General features: G+C 40.2%; 1 protein-coding gene across 1 annotated transcript in view; it reads right to left on the reverse strand.

Moving 5' to 3' along the window:
• CFAP61 (cilia and flagella associated protein 61) overlaps nucleotides 1-22159 on the reverse strand; it is a 319261-nt gene that overhangs the window by 173097 nt on the left and 124005 nt on the right. Inside the window, exons 12-13 of the mRNA XM_030826708.1 lie at nucleotides 20859-20898; nucleotides 17861-18000 (exon numbers count right to left, since the gene is read on the reverse strand). Of these exons, the coding sequence (XP_030682568.1) occupies nucleotides 17861-18000; nucleotides 20859-20898 (180 nt within the window). The remainder of the gene's footprint in view (nucleotides 1-17860; nucleotides 18001-20858; nucleotides 20899-22159) is intronic.

Raw genomic sequence — 22159 nt, forward strand, 5'->3', positions numbered from 1 at the left:
TTGTACACTTGAAGTGGACAAACTGTATGGCATGTGAATTACATCTCAAAAAAGCTGTTACAAAAATATGTGTAATGCCAAAATAATTGAAAGGAAAAGGGAATGGCAACTAATAGCAAAAAAATAAGCTGGCATAGCTACATAAATATCAGATAAACCAGATCTTAAGGCAAAAATCATGAGGAAAAGGTCTTTATTTGACAATAAAAGTTCACTAGGACGATATAACAATACCATATCTATAGGTGTCTAACAATAAAGCTCCAGGATACTGAAGTAAAAATGGACAGGGTTATGAGAAGAGTTTGAAATTCACCATCATACTGGTAGAGTTTAATATGCCTCTCTCAGAAACTGCTGTCAGACAACACATTTAAGATACTGTGGAAGATCTGGATAAACTTAAGCTAAAGTACACTACATCCCCCAAATGAAAATGACATGGCCATCTAAGAGTCGTCTCACTGTTTCCATTCCAAAGCCCTCCACCCAGCTGTCTTTCCTGTCTTAGGTAATGACAACTCCATCCTTCCAGTGGTTCAGGCCCAGACCTTTGGCTTCATCTGTTTTCTTGCACACCTCTCTTTCAGCCTAACTTTGGGCTGGCTCTACTTTCAAAATGCATCTAAGAATGGAACGACTTCTCAAGACCTCCAATGCTAGTCCAGCCTCCACCACCTCTCTCCTGGGTTGCTAGAACAGCACCTAGTGTCTCTCCACATTTCTGCCATTGTCCCTGACAAGCTGTCTTCCACCAATTTGCCAGAGCAATGCTTATCAAATGTTAAGTCAGATCACAAGACTTTTATATTCAAATTCCCAGTAACAGAGGTGTTCTTAACCTCTTTTACATGCATGGCCCCTCTCAGAATGTTTTTAAATGCATAAAGTAAGATACATAAGATTATAATATATGAGCTTCATTAAACAAACATGATTCAGCAGGGAGTCTAATAATTACCATAATTTTGCTACATTGACAAGCATAAGCTTGCACTCCCCAGTAAAAGCCAAAGTTCTACAGTGGCTGAGAGCCCCCTCTCCGATTCTCCATGACCACAGCCTCCATCCCTGTGCCCTCCCTCTGGGATTGCTGCTTGCTCTGACTCATCTCCAGATAGTTGGCTTCTTGGTTTCCCTGCTCTGCTGCACAGGCCACTGTGCTGTTCCTCAAACATGCCAGACATAGTCCCTCATCAGAAGTTCCTACTTGAGGAAGTTCCTACCTCATCAGAAGGTCCTACTTCATCAGAAGTTCTTACCTCATCAGAAGTTGCTACCTCATCAGAAGGTCCTACCTCATCAGAATTCCCTACCTGTGGAAGTTCCTACCTCATCAGAAGTTCCTGCCTCATCAGAAGTTCTTACCTCATCAGAAGTTCCTACCTCATCAGAAGTTACCTCATCAGAAGTTCCTACCTCATCAGAAGTTACCTCATCAGAAGTTCCTACCTATAATTCTCCTCCAGCAAATCTATGAGCCTGTTCCATCACCTCAACATTAAGTCTTTGCTGAAACTTCACCCTTTCAATGACGTCCTTCCTGACCCTTATCCCCTATTTAAAATTTGGATCCTGATCTTCCATCATTATTCCCTGTTCTATTTTTCTCCACAGCACTTCCTACTTTCTCTTTGTTTTTCACTGCTTGTCTCCTCCCACTAGAATAAAACTTGACAAAGATGGGAGTGTTGGTCTATTTGCTCACTGCTGCCACCTCATGGCTAGAGCAATGCCTGGCACATGGTAGATGCTCAATAAATAGCTGTTAAGTGAACTAATCATGAAGCTTGCATGGAGATAGTCAGAGAGCTTCCCGATGCTTATTACATGTTTTTGGTTTTTTTTTTTTTTTACATATAATAAGTACTACAACTGAGTTATAAAGAGTGTTGTTGGATACTAGACTGGAAAGTGAGAGTAAGTGGACATCTTCCCCCAGCAAGGCTTGAAGCTCAGACCATATCATGGTCCACTCTAAAAGGCCAGGGCTTTTCGTAGCCTACAGTGGTGCCCAATAAATGTTCAGTGGGACATGGGGCTATCTTCCTGCAAAGTAGCACAAACTGCAAACATCGTTTTACCAGTCTGTCCATGGAAATCTACTGTTGATCAGGGGTCACAACCATTTTGCATTCATCTCTGCTATTCATATTCACCAAAGAGGAATATTTCAGAGCTTTCCTTTGTTCCTAGAATTTCAGGGGGAAGAACGGGCTATGGCTGTATGTTTGTGCCCTCCTCTAAAATGACACTGTCCAGTACAAGAGCCTGTACACTTGAAATGTGGTACTCAGAATTGAGATGTGCTGTAAGAATAAAATATCCACTGAATTGTGGACTTGGTACAAAAAAGCAATATAAAGTAACTCATTCATGCTTTTTAAATATTGATTACATGCTGAAACAATATTTTGGATATAACGGGTTAAATAAGAAATAAATGTTACAATTAATTTCACCTACTTTTTGGTTTTTAAATTAATGTGGCTATTCAAAAATCTAAAATTACACATGTGGTGCACAGTGTATTCCTACTGGATGCGGCTGCTCTCTATGTCTGTATTTACCTCTGAGAACTATTTCCCAAAAGGTTTTTACTCAGCTCAAAAAGCAGAATGCAGGCTGGCTGGGTGAGGTGGCTCGCATCTGTAATCCCAGCACTTTGGGAGGCCAAGGCAGGAGGATCACTTGAGACCAGGAGTTCAAGACCAGCCCGGCTGACATGGTGAAACTCCATCTCTACTAAAAATACAAAAATTAGCCGTGCATGGTGGCTCATGCCTGTAATCCCAGCTACTTGGTTGGCCAAGGCACTAGAATCACTTGAACCCAGAACCCAGCAGGCAGAGGTTGCAGTGAGTCGAAATCGTGCCACTGCACTCCAGCCTGGGCAAAAGAGTGAGACTCTATCTAAAAAAAAAAAAAAAAAAAAAAATCAGAATGTAAGTCTTATTCCACATGTGACCTTTTTTTGGCAGGCTCTGAGGCAAGGTGGCTGTATATATACTATTCCTTCCACATTGGGTGCTGAGAACAGCAGCCTGTTTGTTTTTGCTTTAACTAGAATGAGATGTGGGGGACCTGAGGAGGAGGTGGTCTAGCTCCCTCCTTTTCTGGGTAAAGGGTGGAAGAGGTGTGGATTCTTAGTGTGTTCTGATAGCCATGTGTCACTATGCACTTGTTCTTTGTGTCTTCACATCTCCTCCTGTTGCATTTTAAGGCATTTTCATAGTATGTGGTTTTGCCTAATGAAGCATTCTCATAGCAAAAAACAAACAAACAAACAAAAATGGGACACATACTTGTTGCTACATGGGTATTTCCTTTACAAAGGAAATTGCTTTTAATTGCTTCTAATTGCTTCTACATAGCAATTGGCAGGCAAAAGTGAAAAATGAATACATATAAGAAATAAACTCTTAATTAAGACATATTTCCTTAAAATCAATGATTAAAATGGATTCATTAAGAATTATTCATTCACTCCATCACAAATATTTATTAAACATCTGCTGTGTGCCCTGCATGTTGTGGGTGCTGAGGATACATCAGGGAACCAGACAGTCCACAATTTCTGCTCTCGTGGAGCTGAACTGCTACTGACTCCAGACCATATTTTGAGAAATAATTCTGAAATTCTTTAAAGTTTTAAATAAGGCATATGAGGTTAGAAGCGGACCAATTGTTATGGAGAGCTTCATCTGTGTTTTTGCTAGAGAAAGCCCCTTGAAAAATACAATGACTTTAAGACAAAGTTGTAAGGAAGCATACTATTTTATTCTCAACAAAAAACACTAATTAAAATCCTTAATTAAAGTGACATGGATCTCAAAATATATATTATGTCATCCGTACCAACAGAATACTGTTGTCAAATTATCAAGCAGCTATCTTTATTTCTTACCCTATTCATCAAGATTAGAGTATTCATTGAGGATCTATAAAATGATACCAAGACCTTCTGTGGAATGAACTTTAAATCTGCTAAATAAATATCCAATAAAACAAAGTCTGCTTCAATGATTATGTACCGACTTAGGCCTGGCAGGACCTCAGAAGATGGTGGCTCATTGGATGCACCTAAACGTGGCCCTACTTTCATCTCTCTGCAAGTTTCCAATAGGAAGTTGCTTCTTTCATTTTGGTCATTCTTTCATTTTAGCCATTATGGTAGCTCCCATCTTTCAGTCCCATGGCCTATAGCCAGGAAGGAGAACATTCCCACCTCCCTCTACCCGTTCCACATATCACCTTGCCTGACCTTCCCAGAAGCGAAAGTGTACTCAGTAACCAGAAGGGTTTAGCGTTCTTTTCCCAAGGGTGCAAGCATGGTTCTAAAGCCACCTTGAATCAGTGAGGGAGATTAGCTATGTACCATGCTGTTTTGGTTACTGTAGCCCTGCAGTATAGTTTGAAGTCAGGTAGGGTGATGCCTCCAGCTTTGTTCTTTTTGCTTAGGATTGCCTTGGCTATTCTGGCTCTTTTTGGGGTCCATATGAATATTAAAATAGTTTTTTCTAGTTCTGTGAAGACTGTCAATGGTAGTTTAATAGGAATAGTATTGAATCTATAAATTGCTTTGGCAGTATGGTCATTTTAATGATATTGATTCTTTCTATCCATGAGCATGGACTGTTTTTCCATTTGTTTGTGTCATCTCTGATTTCTTTGAGCAGTGTTTTGTAGTTCTCCTTGTAGAGATCTTTCATCTCTCATTGGTTAGATGTATTCCTAGGTATATTATTTATTTTTTGTGGCAATTGTGAATGGGACTGCACTCTTGATTTGACTCTAGGCTTGACTGTGGTTGGTGTATAGGAATATTAGTGATTTTTGCACACTGATTTTGTATCCTGAGACTTGGCTGAAGTTGTTTCTCAGCTTAAGGAGCTTTGGGGCAGAGACGATGAGATTTTCAAGATACGGGATCATGTCATCTGCAAACAAGAATAGTTTGACTTCCTCTCTTCCTATCTGGATGCCCTTTATGTCTTGCAGAAAATAGGGCAATTTTTTAATACCAGTAAATAAAAATGAAATGACAGGGAGAAGAAAAAGTGATTTGAGTCTTTCTGAATTCCAAAGAAGTGATCATCGTAATAGAATGATGAAACGATTTGATAGCCATTAGTATTCCAGTTTAAATAAAAAATAGAGAAAGAAAGAAAACAAAACCCACAAAATTAAAAATGAAGTTTCTATTGGGTTCTGTTCAAGGTGGCTGATTAAAAGCAGAAGGGGCCGAGGATTGATGATGTTAAAACATTCTCCACAATAACACAGGCCTGAAATAGGTACAATGGTAACTTTCTGTGTGGGCCACCCACAGAAAAGCAAAGAAAACAGAAATGGCGAGGGGAGGAATTGCTTAAAGGACAACCAGCTAAATGCATTTTATTTACTGAGCCAAGTGGATGGCTGTACGATCTAACTCAGCAGTAAATATTTATTTATTAAAAATAATTCCTAGCACAATAAATATTGGTTAGCCAAATACATCTGAAACGTTTCCCCACATTTAAAATGTCAAATTCTGGAAAAGCATCATGTGAAAGGGTGGCAAGATGGAATGGGTGACCAATTCACCTGAATTTGTTCTCTGCTAATGAATAAACAAGAGGACAGAAAAGCCAGTGGGTAGGTCAAGAATGAGCAAGCAGCGGAAATAGAAAAAGAATCATCTATAGCACACACTCACCCCGTATTAAGTTTGGAAATGTCCTAGAGGTTAATATATGAAGAAAATGTATCATAAAGGAAGCATTTAATTTATCCACAATTAAAGTGCAAGTTAACATAAACATTAGGAAATGTTCTTCTCTCAAAGGCCCATAGTCATTAAACAAAAGGAGAGGGAACCTGGGTGTAGAGTGTGTTGACAGAAGAGGTAGCCATCACTAATGACTGAATGAATAATTTGTCCCAATGCTCACTAGCACAGCCAGAGGGCAGACGACAGACACAAATATAATTTCCCAAGGGAAGAAGAACGAAATTAGGTGGAGGACCAGAACACGAGGTCATGAAATTTAAAGTAACCAAACTTAAGAGCAGAAACAATTCATCCCAAATGTCAAGAGAAGTGAAGCAAAAAATAGAACATGATACATTTTTAAAGAGTAGTTGTGGAGGACCTGTGCCCTCACCATGCCCAAGTGGCTCCTCCTCACCTCCTTCAGGTCTTTACTCACGGCCACCCTTCCTGTCACCCTAGGCAAAACGGCAGCCCCTCTCCCACTCAGCAGTTCTGATCCCCTCTCCACACCTGCTATACTCTTCACGTTCGCCCTCAGTGCCTACACACTGTGCATTTGATCTCTTTCCTTTACATCTTTCTCCACCATCTAGAATGCAGGCCCCCCAGAAGGGCAAGAATTTCTATCTGTTTGCATCATTTCTGTTTCCCCAGCACCTGGAATAGGGCTGGCACACGTATGCAGTCAGTGCTGTGGATTTTACTGGATGAATGAGGGGGGTTTGCTGGGGCCTCTGGGAAGGAAAACAGGCATCAGCCAGCGCTCTCCTCCTGCACCCCGGAACCCAGTGGCCATTTTGTCAATGTGATTGACGTCAATTTCAGGATGGAGGGAGGGTGGAAGAAAGGAAAGAAACCAATATCCTGGAGATACAAACTCTAAAGCCCCGCCTATCTCCAGACCTCCTGCTTATGTGAGCCAGTACATGTCCTACAGTGGAAGCCATTCTGAGTTGGTTTTTCTTTCCCTTCCAAATGAAAGCATTCTCATTGTTAATCTAAATTTCGAAATGCAAAAAAATGGTTTTAGAAAACCACAGGTGGAAGATGTGTATGAAAAAAGGGCCAGGAACTAGAAACAAGCAAGAGAAACTAAAGCATTACTTGGTATAAATAGAAAAAAATATGTAAAACTGTTATAGTCCACATATTCTTACAAATCTAACCAAAAGGTTATATTTATATATAGAAGAAACTTAATAACTCAACAGTACCAAAAAATTACTAGATCATAAAAGGTTTAAAGTAGGTGTGGCCTTTAAACTTCTAAAATTGTCTAGAAAAAGAAATAAATATAAAATAAAAGAATAAAAAGTAAAGTAGGTATGGCTTATATGTTTTATAGAAAATCTGTATTTGGAAGACGGAGAAACACAGTTCTTTTTTAAAAAATTAATTTAATTCTAAGTTCCAGGATACATGTGCAGGACAAACATACGTTACATAGTGTGCCATGGTGGTTTGTTGCACCTGTCAACCCATCACCTAGGTATTAAGCCCAGCGTGCATTAGCTACTTACCCTGATGCTCTCCCTCCCCTCAGACACCCACTGACAGGCCCCAATGTGTGTTGTTCCCCCACCCCCTGCCCCCGCATGTGTTCATGGGTTCTCATCATTCAGCTCCCACTTATAAGTGAGAACATGCGGTGTAGTTTTCTGTTCCTGTGTTAGTTTGCTGAGGATAAGGGCTTCCAGCTCCATCCATGTCCCTGCAAAGGACATGATCTTGTTTCTTTTTAAGGCTGCATAGTATTCCATGGTATCATAGTATTCCATGGTACCACATTTTCTTTATCCAGTTTATCAGTGATGGACATTTGGGTTAATTCCGTGTCTTTGCAATTATGAACGGTGCTGCAATGAACATATGTATGCATGTAAAACAGAATGATTTATATTCCTTTGGGTATATACCCAGAAACAGGATTGCTAGGTCAAATGGTATCTCTGGTTCTAGGTTTTTGAGGAATCAGCACACTGTCTTCCACAATGGTTGGACTAATTTACATTCCCACCAACAGTGTAAAATTGTTGCTATTTCTCCATAGTCTTGCCAGCATCTGTTGTTGCTTGACTTTTTAATAATCACCATTCTGACTGGCATGAGATGCTATCTCTTTGTGGTTTTGATTTGCATTTCTCTAATGATCAGTGATTTTGAGTTTTTTTTCATGTTTGTTGGCCACATGAATGTCTTCTTTTGAGAAGTGTCTGTTCATGGTCCTTTGCCCACTTTTTAATGGGATTGTTTTTTTTCTTGTAAATTTGTTTAAGTTCCTTGTAGATTCTGGGTATCAGACTTTTGTCAGATGGATAGATTGCAAACATTTTCTCACATTCTGAAGGTTGTCTGCTCACTCTGATGATAGTTTCTTTTGTAATAAATCACAATTCTTTTCTACCAGATGACGTACCCATTAAAAAAGCAGAAGCCTCGGCTGGGCACGGTGGCTCACGCCTGTAATCTCAGCACTTTGGGAGGCTGAGGTGGGCGGATCACGAGGTCAGGAGATCGAGACCATCCTGGCTAACACGGTGAAACCCCGTCTCTACTAAAAATAAAAAAAAAATTTGCCAGGCGTCATGGCGGGTGCCTGTAGTCCCAGCTAGTCGGGAGGCTGAGGCAGGAGAATGGCGTGAACCCAGGAGGCGGAGCTTGCAGTGAGCCAAGATCACACCACTGCACTCCAGCCTGGGCAACAGAGCAAGACTCCGTCTCAAAAAAAAAAAAAAAAAACAAAAAAAAACCCGAAGCCCTTACAGTGCTTCTCAAACTTTTAATGTGCATGAAAGTCGACTGGTGCACTTGTTAGCAACACAGATTCAGAAAACCTGGGGTAGGGCCTGGGATTCCGCATTTTAGCAAAGTCTCAGCAGATGCTGCTGCTGCTGATCCCTGGACCACATTTGCAGTGGAACTGAAGAGCATATGAAGAAAGAACTGTCCTTGAGTAAAATGAGGTAACCTTGAGAAGGGAAGCCAGGTGCTAAGGAGCAAGAAGGAGGAATATTCCATGGTCCATGATGGTCATACGCCCAGCCCACCCTGATGGCCTTCTTTAAGGGACAAACAAGCTCTTGTAAAGCCTCACTTTCTAAAAGCCAGGTGTGAGTCTTCCCAGATACAAAGGGTGCACATCACTGAGCATCACTGGATAGTGCTCTGACTTACAAGGACCCTGGCTGCTGCACCTGGGCTCCTCTTGCACTCCTGGCTGACATGCAGGTGCAGGGGACTGACTGGAAACACCTAGGCACTTCAAGAGAATGCCATGGGGACGCGAGGACAGAAGGGGAAGGCCCTGTGCAGGCACTGCGAGCTCGGGGTAACTGATGCCAGGAACCCAGCAAGGTGATGGGAAGTCTTCTTTAAGGTCGCTCCCACTCTCACATTTCCGAACTTCATTTTGTGTGATATGAAATTCCATCAAATTCATTTGTTAGCATACTCATTGTTTTAAAAAATACAAACATTGCTGGGGTATAAAGGTGGGGGTTGCTTTCCCTTCTCATCTCTGTAGGAGCCTCTTTGGGTTGGCCACCCTCCTTTCCCTCCTCCACTCCCGCAGCCACGATCAGTTGCCTGGAGAGCGTGCAGGAGTGTGGACTTTAAAAGAGCAAAGGGAAGAACCATATTGTACTCCCTATAGGAACTGAGCAATATTGACAGGCAAAGCTACCATTTTTAACATTAAATGTGTGGTTTCACTAAAAAGATTTTTAGGCTTAGAATACAGTTTTTTTTTTTAATTATACTTTAACTTTTAGGGTACATGTGCACAATGTGCAGGTTAGTTACATATGTGTACATGTGCCATGTTGGTGTGCTGCACCCATTAACTCGTCATTTAACATTAGGTATATCTCCTAATGCTATCCCTCCCCCATCCCCCTACACCACAACAGGCCCCAGTGTGTGATGTTCCCCTTCCTGTGTCCATGTGTTCTCATTGTTCAAGTCCCACCTATGAGTGAGAACATGCAGTGTTTGGTTTTTTGTCCTTGGGATAGTTTGCTGAGAATGATGGTTTCCAGCTTCATCCATGTCCCTACAAAGGACATGAACTCATCATTTTTTATGGCTGCATAGTATTCCATGGTGTATATGTGCCACATTTTCTTAATCCAGTCTATTGTTGTTGGACATTTGGGTTGGTTCCAAGTCTTTGCTATTGTGAATAGTGCCGCAATAAACATACGTGTGCATGTGTCTTTATAGCGGCATGATTTATAATCCTTTGGGTATATACCCAGTAATGGGATGGCTGGGTCAAATGGTATTTCTAGTTCTAGATCCCTGAGGAATCGCCACACTGACTTCCACAATGGTTGAACTAGTTTACAGTCCCACCAACAGTGTAAAAGTGTTCCTATTTCTCCACATCCTCTCCAGCACCTGTTGTTTCCTGACTTTTTAATGATTGCCATTCTAACATGTGTGAGATGGTATCTCATTGTGGTTTTGATTTGCATTTCTCTGATGGCCAGTGATGATGAGCATTTTTTCATGTGTCTTTTGGCTGCATAAATGTCTTCTTTTGAGAAGTGTCTGTTCATATCTTTTGCCCACTTTTTGATGGGGTTGTTTGTTTTTTTCTTGTAGATTTGTTGGAGTTCATTGTAGATTCTGGATATTAGCCCTTTGTCAGATGAGTAGATTGCAAAAGTTTTCTCCCATTCTGTAGGTTGCCTGTTCACTCCAATGGCAGTTTCTTTTGCTGTGCAGAAGCTCTTTAGTTTAATTAGATCCCATTTGTCAATTTTGGCTTTTGTTGCCATTGCTTTTGGTGTTTTAGACATGAAGTCCTTGCCCATGCCTATGTCCTGAATGGTATTGCCTAGGTTTTCTTCTAGGGTTTTTATGGTTTTAGGTCTAATATTTAAGTCTTTAATCCATCTTGAATTAATTTTTGTACAAGGTGTAAGGAAGGGATCCAGTTTCAGCTTTCTACATATGGCTAGCCAGTTTTCCCAGCACCATTTATTAAATAGGGAATCCTTTCCCCATTGCTTTTGTCAGGTTTGTCAAAGATCAGATGGTTGTAGATACACAGCATTATTTCTGAGGGCTCTGTTCTGTTCCATTGGTCTATATTGCTGTTTTGGTACCAGTACCATGCTGTTTTGGTTACTGTAGCCTTGTAGTATAGTTTGAAGTCAGGTAGCGTGTTGCCTCCAGCTTTGTTCTTTTGGCTTAGGATTGACTTGGCAATGCGGGCTCTTTTTTGGTTCCATATGAACTTTAAAATAGTTTTTTCCAATTCTGTGAAGAAAGTCATTGGTGGCTTGATGGGGATGGCATTGAATCTACAAATTACCTTGGGCCGTATGGCCATTTTCATGATATTGATTCTTCCCACCCATGAGCATGGAATGTTCTTCCATTTGTTTGTATCCTCTTTTATTTCATTGAGCAGTGGTTTGTAGTTCTCCTTGAAGAGGTCCTTCACGTCCCTTGTAAGTTGGATTCCTAGGTATTTTATTCTCTTTGGAGCAATTGTGAATGGGAGTTCACTCATGATTTGGCTGTCTGTTATTGGTGTATAAGAATGCTTGTGATTTTTGCACATTGATTTTGTATCCTGAGACTTTGCTGAAGTTGCTTATCAGCTTAAGGACATTTTGGGCTGACACGATTGGGTTTTCTAGATATACAATCATGTCATCTGCAAACAGGGACAATTTGACTTCCTCTTTTCCTAATTGAATACCCTTTATTTCCTTCTCCTGCCTGATTGCCCTGGCCAGAACTTCCAACACTATGTTGAATAGGAGTGGTGAGAGAGGGCATCCCTGTCTTGTGCCAGTTTTCAAAGGGAATGCTTCCAGTTTTTGCCCATTCGGTATGATATTGGCTGTGGGTTTGTCATAGACAGCTCTTATTATTTTGAGATATGTCCCATCAATACCTAATTTATTAAGAGTTTTTGGCATGAAGACTTGTTGAATTTTGTCAAAGGCCTTTTCTGCATCTGTTAAGATAATCATATGGTTTTTGTCATTGGTTCTGTTTAAATGCTGGATTACATTTATTGATTTGCATATGTTGAACCAGCTTTGCATCTCAGGGATGAAGCCCAGTTGACCATGGTGGATAAGCTTCCTGATGTGCTGCTGGATTCGGTTTGCCAGTATTTTATTGAGGATTTTTGCATCGAGGTTCATCAGGGATATTGGTCTAAAATTCTCTTTTTTGGTTGTGTCTCTGCCAGGCTTTGGTATCAGGATGATGCTGGCCTCATAAAATGAGCTGGGGAGGATTCCCTCTTTTTCTATTGATTGGAATAGTTTCAGAAAGAATGGTACCAGCTCCTCCTTGTACCTCTGGTAGAATTCGGCTGTGAATCCATCTGGTACTGGACTTTTTTTGGTTGGTAAGCTATTAATTATTGCCTCAATTTCAGAGCCTGTTATTGGTCTATTCAGAGATTCAACTTCTTCCTGCTTTAGTCTTGGGAGGGTGTATGTGTCAAGGAATTAATCCATTTCTTCTAGATTTTCTAGTTTATCAGCGTAGAGATGTTTATAGTATTCTCTGATGGTAGTTTATATTTCTGTGGGATTGGTGGTGATATCCCCTTTGTCATTTTTTATTGCGTCTATGTGATTCTTCTCTCTTTTCTTCTTTATTAGTCTTGCTAGCGGTCTATCAATTTTGTTGATCTTTTCAAAAAATCAGCTCCTGGATTCATTGATTTTTTGAAGGGTTTTTTGTGTCTCTATTTCCTTCAGTTCTGCTCTGATCTTAGCTATTTCTTGCCTTCTGCTAGCTTTTGAATGTGTTTGCTCTTAGAATTAAAGAGGAGATCTATGCTTTCTGCAGAAAACAACTGCCCACTGCCATGTGCACAATGGGGACATCCCCTAATGGTGATAAGCGTGTAGGTTTAGAGGGATGTCTTCCCCTACGGGACCGTGCATAGCTTCTTGAATGGGAAAAGGCGATGGGCACAACCATGGCACTCAGAGAAGCTACAGGAGCACACAGGAAGGGAACGTGGTGTGGGCTGGCGGGTGCGCTGGCAACAAACTGGAGGAGGCTGTGAGGGAAGCTTCCTGATGAGGGCTCAGGTGGCAACTGCGACAACACGACTTGCTAAAGACACAAAAACTAGTTCAGCTTCTGAGCCTTTAATATTTCAGAAAAGAACCCAGGTATACATCATGTGCTCCAATTTTAAACGCAAGTGATTCAAGAAAATGAAGCTGACACTGAAAAAGGTTACAAAGAAAGGCCAGGGCCCCACTGCAACCAAACTAATTCCCAGACAAGTGTGGAAAGTCTCATCATTTAAAAGATTTAGATTTTATTTTTAAGAAAAGTAATGCATTGACATAATAAAAGAATGTGAAAGAAAAGAATATGAATGTAAATGATGTAATTAAAGCTACTAAGAACAAGGCCGCTACTACAGCCAGACCGATGACTCCTTCCTAGATCTGTATCATCTCATTGCTCTCCATCTCCAGTGCCTTTATTCAACTGGATTTATTCAGAGTGAAAACTCCAAGAAAAAAAAGTCACTAACGCATTTAAGAATGCAGAGTATAAAGTACATTTTAAAAAATTCTACTTGAATCCTAATACAATTTAAAATCTCAGTGTAGAAAAAAATTAACTACATTTTTCTATCACAAAAGTACTGCACACCCACTGATTTTTAAAAATTCAACAGAAATAACCCATTTAAAAACAGTCAAAAGACCTAAACAGACACCTCATCGAAGAAGATATACAGTTGGCAAATAAGCATATGAAGACATGCTCAACACCACATGTCATTAAAACAGCGAGTGCCACTAACATACTGATTAGAATGGCCAAAATCCAAAACACTGATGACACCAAATGCTGGCAAGGGTGTGCAGCAGCGGGAACTCTCATTCACTGCTGGTGGGAATGCAAAATGGCTCAGCCACTCTGTCAGATAGTTTGACAGTTTTTTGTAAAACTAAACATATTCTGGTCATAGGCTCCAGCAATTGCACTCTTTGGTAGTTATCTAAATGAGCTGAAAACTTACACTCACATAAAAACCTACACATGAATGTTTATAGCAGCTTTATTCATAACTGCTCAAACCTGAAAGCAAACAAGAGGTTTTTCAAGTAGGTAAATGGGTAGACACACTGTGGTACATCCAGACAACGGAATATTATCCAGGGCTACAAAGAAATGAGCTAGCCAGTCATGAAAAGACAGGGAGGAACCTTAAAAACATATTAATCCATGAAAAAAAAGGCCAATCTGAACAGGCTACTAACAGGATTCCAACTTTACGACATTCTGTAAACGTAAAATTACGGAGACAGTAAAAAGATCAGTGGTTGACAGTGTTGTGGGAAACGAGGGATGAACAGACAGAGCACAGAGGATGTTTAGCAGAGTAAAACTATTCTGTGTGCTATCATAACAGTGGATACATGTCATTACACATTTGTCCAAAGCCATAGGATGTACAACACCAACAGTGAACCCTAATGTGAACTATGGACATTGGCTGATAATGGTATCAGTGGTGGTTCATCGATTACAACAAATGTTCCAATCTAGTGCTGGATGTTCATGATGCGAGAGTCTGTGTATGGTGGTGGAGAAGGGGCTTGTGAGAATTCTCTGCACTTTCTGCTCAATTTTGCTGTAAACCTAAAACTACTCTTTGGAAAAAGTTTATTGGCCAGGTGTGGTGGCTCACGCCTGTAATTGCAACACTGGGAGGCCAAGGTGGGTGAACTGCTTGAGACCAGGAGAGTTCAAGATAAGCCTGGGCAACATGATGAAACCCCGTCTCTACAAAAAAATACAAAAATTAGCCAGGTGCGCTGGGCGCGGTGGCACATGCCTGTAATCCCAGCACTTTCGGAGGCCGAGGTGGGCGGATCACAAGGTCAAGAGATCGAGACCATCCTGGCTAACACAGTGAAACCCCATCTTTACTAAAAATACAAAAAAATTAGCTGGGCGCGGTGGTGGGCACCTGTAGTCCCAGCTACTAGGGAGGCTGAGGCAGGAGAATGGCGTGAACCCAGGAGGCGGAGCTTGCAGTGAGCCGAGATAGGGCCACTGCACACCAGCCTGGGCGACAGAGCGAGACTCCATCTCAAAAAAATAAAAATAAAAAAAATAGCCAGGTGTAGTGGCACACGCCTGTAGTCCCAGCTACTTGGGAGGCTGAGATGGGAGGATCACCTGAGCTTGGGAGGTTAAGGCTCCAGTGAACCATGACTGTGCCATTGCCTTCCAGCCTGGGCAACAGAGTGAGATGCCATCTCAAAAAAAAAAGTTTATTAATTAAAACAAAAAAATCAAACATAACAGACAGACATAATGCAAAATGTCAGGCACCATCTTCACCTACAATTCCCAGTCCTGTTTCCCAGAGGCATACAAGGTTAATGAAATCCTATGTACCTTTTTAGAACTTCTATACATACACAAGATAAAAACTAGATATAATGTTCCCATATTATCCTTTTTCCTCTTCTTTTTAATTAAGGAATCAACTGAGTTTTTCACTGGGCACATGCCCAACCTACCAGCAACGTATCTTCCAGGCTCCCTTGCGGCTAAGTAGGGCCATGCGACCAAGTTCCTTACCACATGATATGAACAGAGGTGATTCATGTCCCCTAAGAGGAAAGTGCTTCCCCTCCTCCATTTCTCGTTCCACCCTTCCCTGTGGGCTGCAATGTGGCTATGGTGCTCCTAGCTAGCTCTAAGCACAAGGAAGAAAAGTCCACTCTGGCCGTGGGTCTGAAACTCTTGCATGCCACAGAGCCCTTTGACACTCTGGTGATGCTATGAACTCCTTCCCAGACAAATGTTTCTACATTCATAAAATAAAACACAAAGGATTATAAATTATATTGAAACGTAGTTAGCAAAATGTTTTTAAAAATGTGTTACAGTAATGCCTGTGCCTCTTTGTTAATGCATTAAATAAATTCTGGTTCAGAATAAAATTACTGAAATTTCAAAGTAGGGTAAATGTTATGTGATATTTTTGAGACATCTGCAACAACAAAAACATGAACGAAAATATCTGTCATTTCTACGGGCTATAAAGTCATGGTTTCTGCTAACACTATGAGACCTGCTAGCTCCAGTCACAATGGAAGGACACACTAAACTTCACTTACAGGTTAGTGGAATAAAGATGTAGCTTTCCTTCCCATCCAAATTCACAGACCTCACGCTTCTCTCTGGCTATGTTAGGTAACCCTTGCTCTATGGAACGGAGGGGCAATAAGAGAAGGAACTTCAGTTCCTGGACAACTTCATGGGAAAAAAGCTGATACTCTCCTTAGACCACATGCTCATGTCTGGACTACTGAGGGACAGAGACAGAACTGGCTCCAGGCAGTTGTGTTTAGGGGTCACTCTGATACAACAGTTTAGCATTAGTGCTGACTGCTACCTATGAACACTTTACAACAATCAAATGGGATTACACCGACCACACCATGTAGAGAAACAATATGTGGGGTGATCATGAGTTGGCTCTGTAAACTAACAGCCTAGGTTCCAATTTCAGTTCTGCCACTTTCTGCTGTGTGGACTGTGGACTAGTTACTCAACCTCTCTGTGTCTCAGTTTTCTTACCTGTGAAATGAGGATAATAATGATACCTAACTAAATAGGTCACTGTGAGTTGTTGACATATGGAAAGTGATTACTAAGAAAGTGCCTGGCACACTATAAACCTCAATAAATGTTAATTATCATTACTATTAGTACTTGTACTATTCATGTTTGACTGTTTTTCTCACCATCCTAGATATCTTTCCACATAGGATATAGAAATCTGGTTTTATTTCTTCAAATCTTCATCATAATGTACCAGTCCTAATTATGTAATGTAACCAGTCCCTAATTATGAAGTGAGTATCTAGGATGTTTCTCAAAGTTTCATTCAAAAGGTTAACACAGCAATTATAGAGCAAGCTCTCTGACACTCCTCCACCAAACCTTTCGTCAGAAGATTGTGCATCAACTTTACTGAGGTCTAATTTACATACAGTAAAATGCACTCATTTCAAGTGTGCAGTTTGATGAGCCTCAGAATATTTTGTAAAAATAAGATAGAAGATATTAAATATACACTGATTTTTGTTTTTTGTTTTTTCCTGTACAAACAGTCTGGTCATGCCTTTTATTAATTTTTCTATTTAGGTATTAAGTGATTTTCTTATTGATTCATTACAGCTCTTTATATATTAAATACACCCACCTTTTGTCTGCCATATTTGTTTAAAACACCCTTCTGTTGGTTAGTGACATTTTAATAAAATCAGGTGGTTCAAAAAACTTGGTACAGTATAAGACACCTTAATTTTTTTCTTTCATGTTTTAAAAAGAACTTTCCCATTCTGAGACATGATAAAGGTCAATCTTCAATCACTTTCCTCATCCAGCACTCCATATTACTTTCTCAGGGCCAACTCTCCCAATGTTCCATGCTCAGTACCACATGCTCAGCACTGGTTACTCCCATCACAGTTGCAGTTTTACACTCTGTGTGTCCATGAGCCTTGAAAAGCCAGGGACAATGTCTATATGTTGTTCACCATTGTGTTCCCAGAACTTGGCACAGAAACTAGCACTGTAAATATATTTTCTAATTTTTATGTTTTCAATATTTACATTTAACTCTTTAATCACCTGAGAATCTATTTTATGATAGAGTATAAAAAAAGTTTCTACCTTCATTTTGTCCCATCATTTACAGAAGAATCCTTCCTTTTCCCACTGTTGTGACACACACTTTGTCATGAATGTATTATATACACGCACTCACATACAAAGATCTGCACACTGAGTTCCTACTATACTGGGTCTGTTTCTTGTGTTACATTGTTCTGCCTACAGAATCTGTCAACATGGCATTGTCTTGATTATTGTGGAGCTATATTATGTTTTAATATCTGACAGGAGAAATCTCAAGTGCCATTCTTTCTCTAAGTGTATTAGTTAAAATCACTTAATCAAGCCCTCTTCTAATAAAAGATGATATTTAAAATAAATTATTAAATTAAAATAGCAGGGAGCTCCTTGTTCCCTTCTCTTCTGTAATTTCATGGATTGTATGTGCCTACTCACTTGAGCAATCCAGCCCGGTGGAAGACGTAGAGGTCCTGCTCGAGGGTGCAGGTGTTGAAAGGGACCATTTTCACGAAGTTCTGGATGAGGATGAACTCGGGGGTGAGATGGGGCAGAGAAATTACACAGAAGTTCTTATCCTAACATCATCAAAAACCAGGACACAGAGAAAGAATTAAAAAAAATTAATCAAAAAACAAATTCCTCTAAAAAACACCAAGAAAAATAGAAGCAAAATGTGTTGATTGAGGATACTCAAATTACCTTTCCTACAATTTGGAAAATAATCACATAAAACAGGAAATAAGCAATTACAAGAGCATGGAAAAAATATCTTTGTGTCTCACTGAAACCCGAAAAAATGAATCTTATAAACAACGACAGTCATTCAGCATAACTCTTCTGTGGAAGTAGTTTTTAAATCAAGACAATTCATACTTGGAAGTTCACTTGTGTCACCAAGTCAATGAGGTAGCATGGTGTCCTAGCAAAGGCCCCTTGCTTACTAAGTGACCTTACACCAGTGGTCCCTTCCTCCTGCGAGATGGGAGGATGATACTCCAGGCTTCTTTTGGCTCTAAAATTCTGTGATTATCCATAAACCAATGTATACGTATTTTATCATGACATGATCCTAGCTGGGTGAATAGATCCATGAGCATGATTAAACCCAGGCAGTGGGTTTAGTTAGCAGACACAAGAGGTCTTGCATGTCCTGAGGGCTGCCATTCACCTAATTCTAGGCCTGCCCTGTCAGTACAATGGACAATGAAATGTGTCTAGTATTGGCAGAGGAACTAAATTTTAAATTTTATTTCATTTAAATTTAAAAAACTGATACTTAATTCCATTACTGGAAAAGTTTTATGTGTGCTTGGATTATGTGAATCTACATATCCAACTGTAAATTTTATAACATCTAAATACAGATGAACTATTTCTGATGAAAATTTAGTACTTGTATTGTGATGTACTATAAATGTGAAATATATAGACTTGGTATGAGAAAAAGAATGTAAATAGCTCAGTAATAAGTTTTCATATTGATTATATGTTGAAATGATTAAATTTGCCCAGGCTCATTTCTGTAATCCCAGTACTTTGGGAGGCCGAGATGAGAGGATCACTTGAGCCCAGGAGTTCGAGCCCAGCCTGGGGAAGATGGCGAGACCCCATTTCTATAATTTTTTTTTTTTTAATTAGCTGGGCATGGTGGCATGTCCCAGCTATTTGGGAGGCTGAGGCAGGAAGATCCCTTGGGCCAAGGAGTTTGAGGCAGCAGTGAGCTATGATTGTGACATTGCATGCAACAAAGTGAGACTCTATCTCTTTAAAAAAAGGATTGGGACACATTAAGTTAAATAAAAGATATTATCATATAAACTTCATCTGTTCCTTTTTCTTTTTTTCCTCGTGGCTCTTGGAACATTCAGAATTACCAATGTGGCTCACACTCCATGTCTGGACAGTGCTGCTCTAGGCAATCTGAGCTTCACGCAGCTGCCTGATCCTCTGCCAGGTCCCTGCAGAAGCAGCCTGCTCTTCCCAAAGCTAATTTGTCCCTTTGGGATCTCGCCTCCTCTTGAACCCTGTGAAGGCATTACTTGTGCTAATCCAAAACCCTGGGGACATCTGTGCAACTCAAAGGAGTGAATCATTGTTTGACCTTATCTTCCTTCTTTTTAGTAAATTAGTAGGACTCCTTTTGGGGGAACCTGAGAGTCAAGTTGCTGAAATACTCAAGTTGAAAATAAGGACTGGGTGCCAAGTCTGGGTGGGCTTCCTCTGGGAGGGAGAGACTAACTATAATGAGTTGCTTCATCTTGGATTTGAAGGATTAAGGATGAAGCAATCAAGGTTATTTTTTTTCCTGTCGCCCATGTTCCGAAGTCAAATAGAACTGAAATGTAAACAGCTCTTTTACCTTTTTAAAGCCAGCATTACTTTTATAATGTTAAAGATTTACCTTCACATGGATGTTCAAGTAGAAAATAATTAAAATTAGTGAAATTTATTTGAGGAGTTTTTGAGGGAAAGCGACTTTGTAAATCCTATGTTCAGGGTAATCTACATTGTTTGGAAAGTGCCTTAATAAGCAATTTTTAAAAATTATGATGGAGAACATATTGCCTTATTTTAAAGCTTCATTATAGTAACAAATGAGGAAATAAAACCTAACATCACATAGTTTTAAGACAAAATAATAAAACTATACTTGTTTTTGCCTCATTAGAAACAGTATCCAGGAAAAGTAAAGCAATAGATATTTTTCTTGAAATCAGTCAACTGAAGAAGTACAGTTGTTGACTTTACTTAATTAACAGGGCTGTCTTTATAAAAATGCATTTTGTCCCTCAAAACTTCCTTCCTCATTTTCTTTCCTTCAATAAAGAAGTGTAAGAGTTTGGTTAGATCTTCATCCCTAGACAACAATGAGACAAGAATGTAGGCAGAAGCCCGGGACACCCTGGCATGGAGAATCTTATTTGTACTTGAATATTAGCCTGCAGGCCCATTCATCAATGTGGGTTGAGCCCCCTCTACAAGCCAGGCATGAAGTCAGGCCTGAGGAACTAGTAGGGAAAGAAATGCCAACCTCAAAATCAGCAAGTCCCTACTTTGCTACCCTCAGAAAAGCAATATGATGGTTTCAGAATACTTGGAGCCAATATAATCTATAAAATAACATAACAGTGTCATTCACTTTAATTTCCAACATTTTCATATATTACTACAAATGATTTGATTGTGATAAAACACTGGTAAAGCTATGTCTAAAAGCAATTTTGCATTTAAAGAGAACTGCTAAAATAGCACGACTTAAAAATTCTTGAAAATGACAATATTTTCTATTTTTATGAGCTCATGACATGCCATTTGACCTTATTCTCCGAACACAAACCTCAACATTCACAGCATAATAAATTTATGGCATTTTACTTTTCTAGAAGTTCTCTAAGCTTACAAAATCAGTTCTCAAAATTCAGCATGTACTTACAGAAAAAAGACTGAAAACAAAATTCATAAAATCCAGCGACCTGTAAACAAGACAGCAAGCACTGTCAGTGCCCTGCAAGCAAATGCAACATCAGTGGACATTTACAGAGATTTACAGCTCCCTCCCTTCGGGCAGCAATTAGCCAACCACTAGTCAGAATGTGTGTCTAGGTGAACACTAATGGGGTGCATAAGTCACAAGCTTCATATGTCAGTAATAAAGTATTCTGTAGAACTGATGGCACTTTCACATCAATTAATAATCTCTGTGCATTTGAAAAGCCAACACAAAATTGGTCATTCTGTGCCTCCCATCCTTCCCTTCTGTTTTGGAAGAGTTAAGAGGAGAGGTGGGAAATATTATAGGCTGCTTCTGATCTTTTTCCCTTTTATCTGTTGAAGATTTTCTGACTGGCTGCAGATGTACATTCATAGGCAAACCACAATGGGTCATCAAATTCCTGTTTCAAAATTCAAAAAGTATACTCTAAGCACAATCATATTTAAATGTACAGATAAAATAAATATACGGCAACAAATATAAAGGCTTTACAAGTTTTTAGATGCCTACAACATAATTAGAATAAGAATTTCTTTTCAATGTCCCAGATCTCCATAGAAGCTGAAAACTCAAGATGAAAAAAGTTAAAGTACAACAGGGGATGCTGGGAGATTGGGAACATGTTTAAACAGATCCTCTGAAGAGGAACCGTCCAGCTATTCTTGGTCATCTAAAAGACAATCTAGAGCCTTCCACTCCATCAAAATGGGCCAATCATTTCCTCTTCGAGATGGTTCTATGAACAGATGAGGAATGGGTGCTAAGGAGATGTGGAATCCAGGCACTGAGGGCAACGTCCAGTGTCCAGACCACAGGAGAACAGCAAGCACTGAATATGTGGGTGTTCTGGAGGGGCGGGGTGGGTGGCTGTGAGGTCTGGTGGGCGCCAGGGTTTTAGACAAAGCCCAGCACCATGCATGCCTCCTCCTTGCTGTAGCCCTGGATTGCTGTTGGGTGTCAACTTATCCCCTGCTCAGATATTCCATGTGGCTGAGGCTCCAGCTGCAGATTCGGCATGGAGGATGAGCTAAGGGATGGAGCCCATCTTCTCCATCTCCTTGTGGCATGGGCTTGTCACAGCTGTTGGCTCAGGAATGGACACACAGTCCTGTCAGGCCTCATAAGACTTTGGCTGGAAAAAGCTGGGCCCACCCTGGCAAGTCCTCCTCACTGGATTTTGATGCAGACCTGAGACTGTCAGTGGTTTTAGGCCCAGGATGGGGCACTCCTCTGAGAAGGGG

This window comes from Nomascus leucogenys, chromosome 13 (genome assembly GCF_006542625.1).
Source record: "Nomascus leucogenys isolate Asia chromosome 13, Asia_NLE_v1, whole genome shotgun sequence".
Lineage (NCBI taxonomy): Eukaryota > Metazoa > Chordata > Mammalia > Primates > Hylobatidae > Nomascus > Nomascus leucogenys.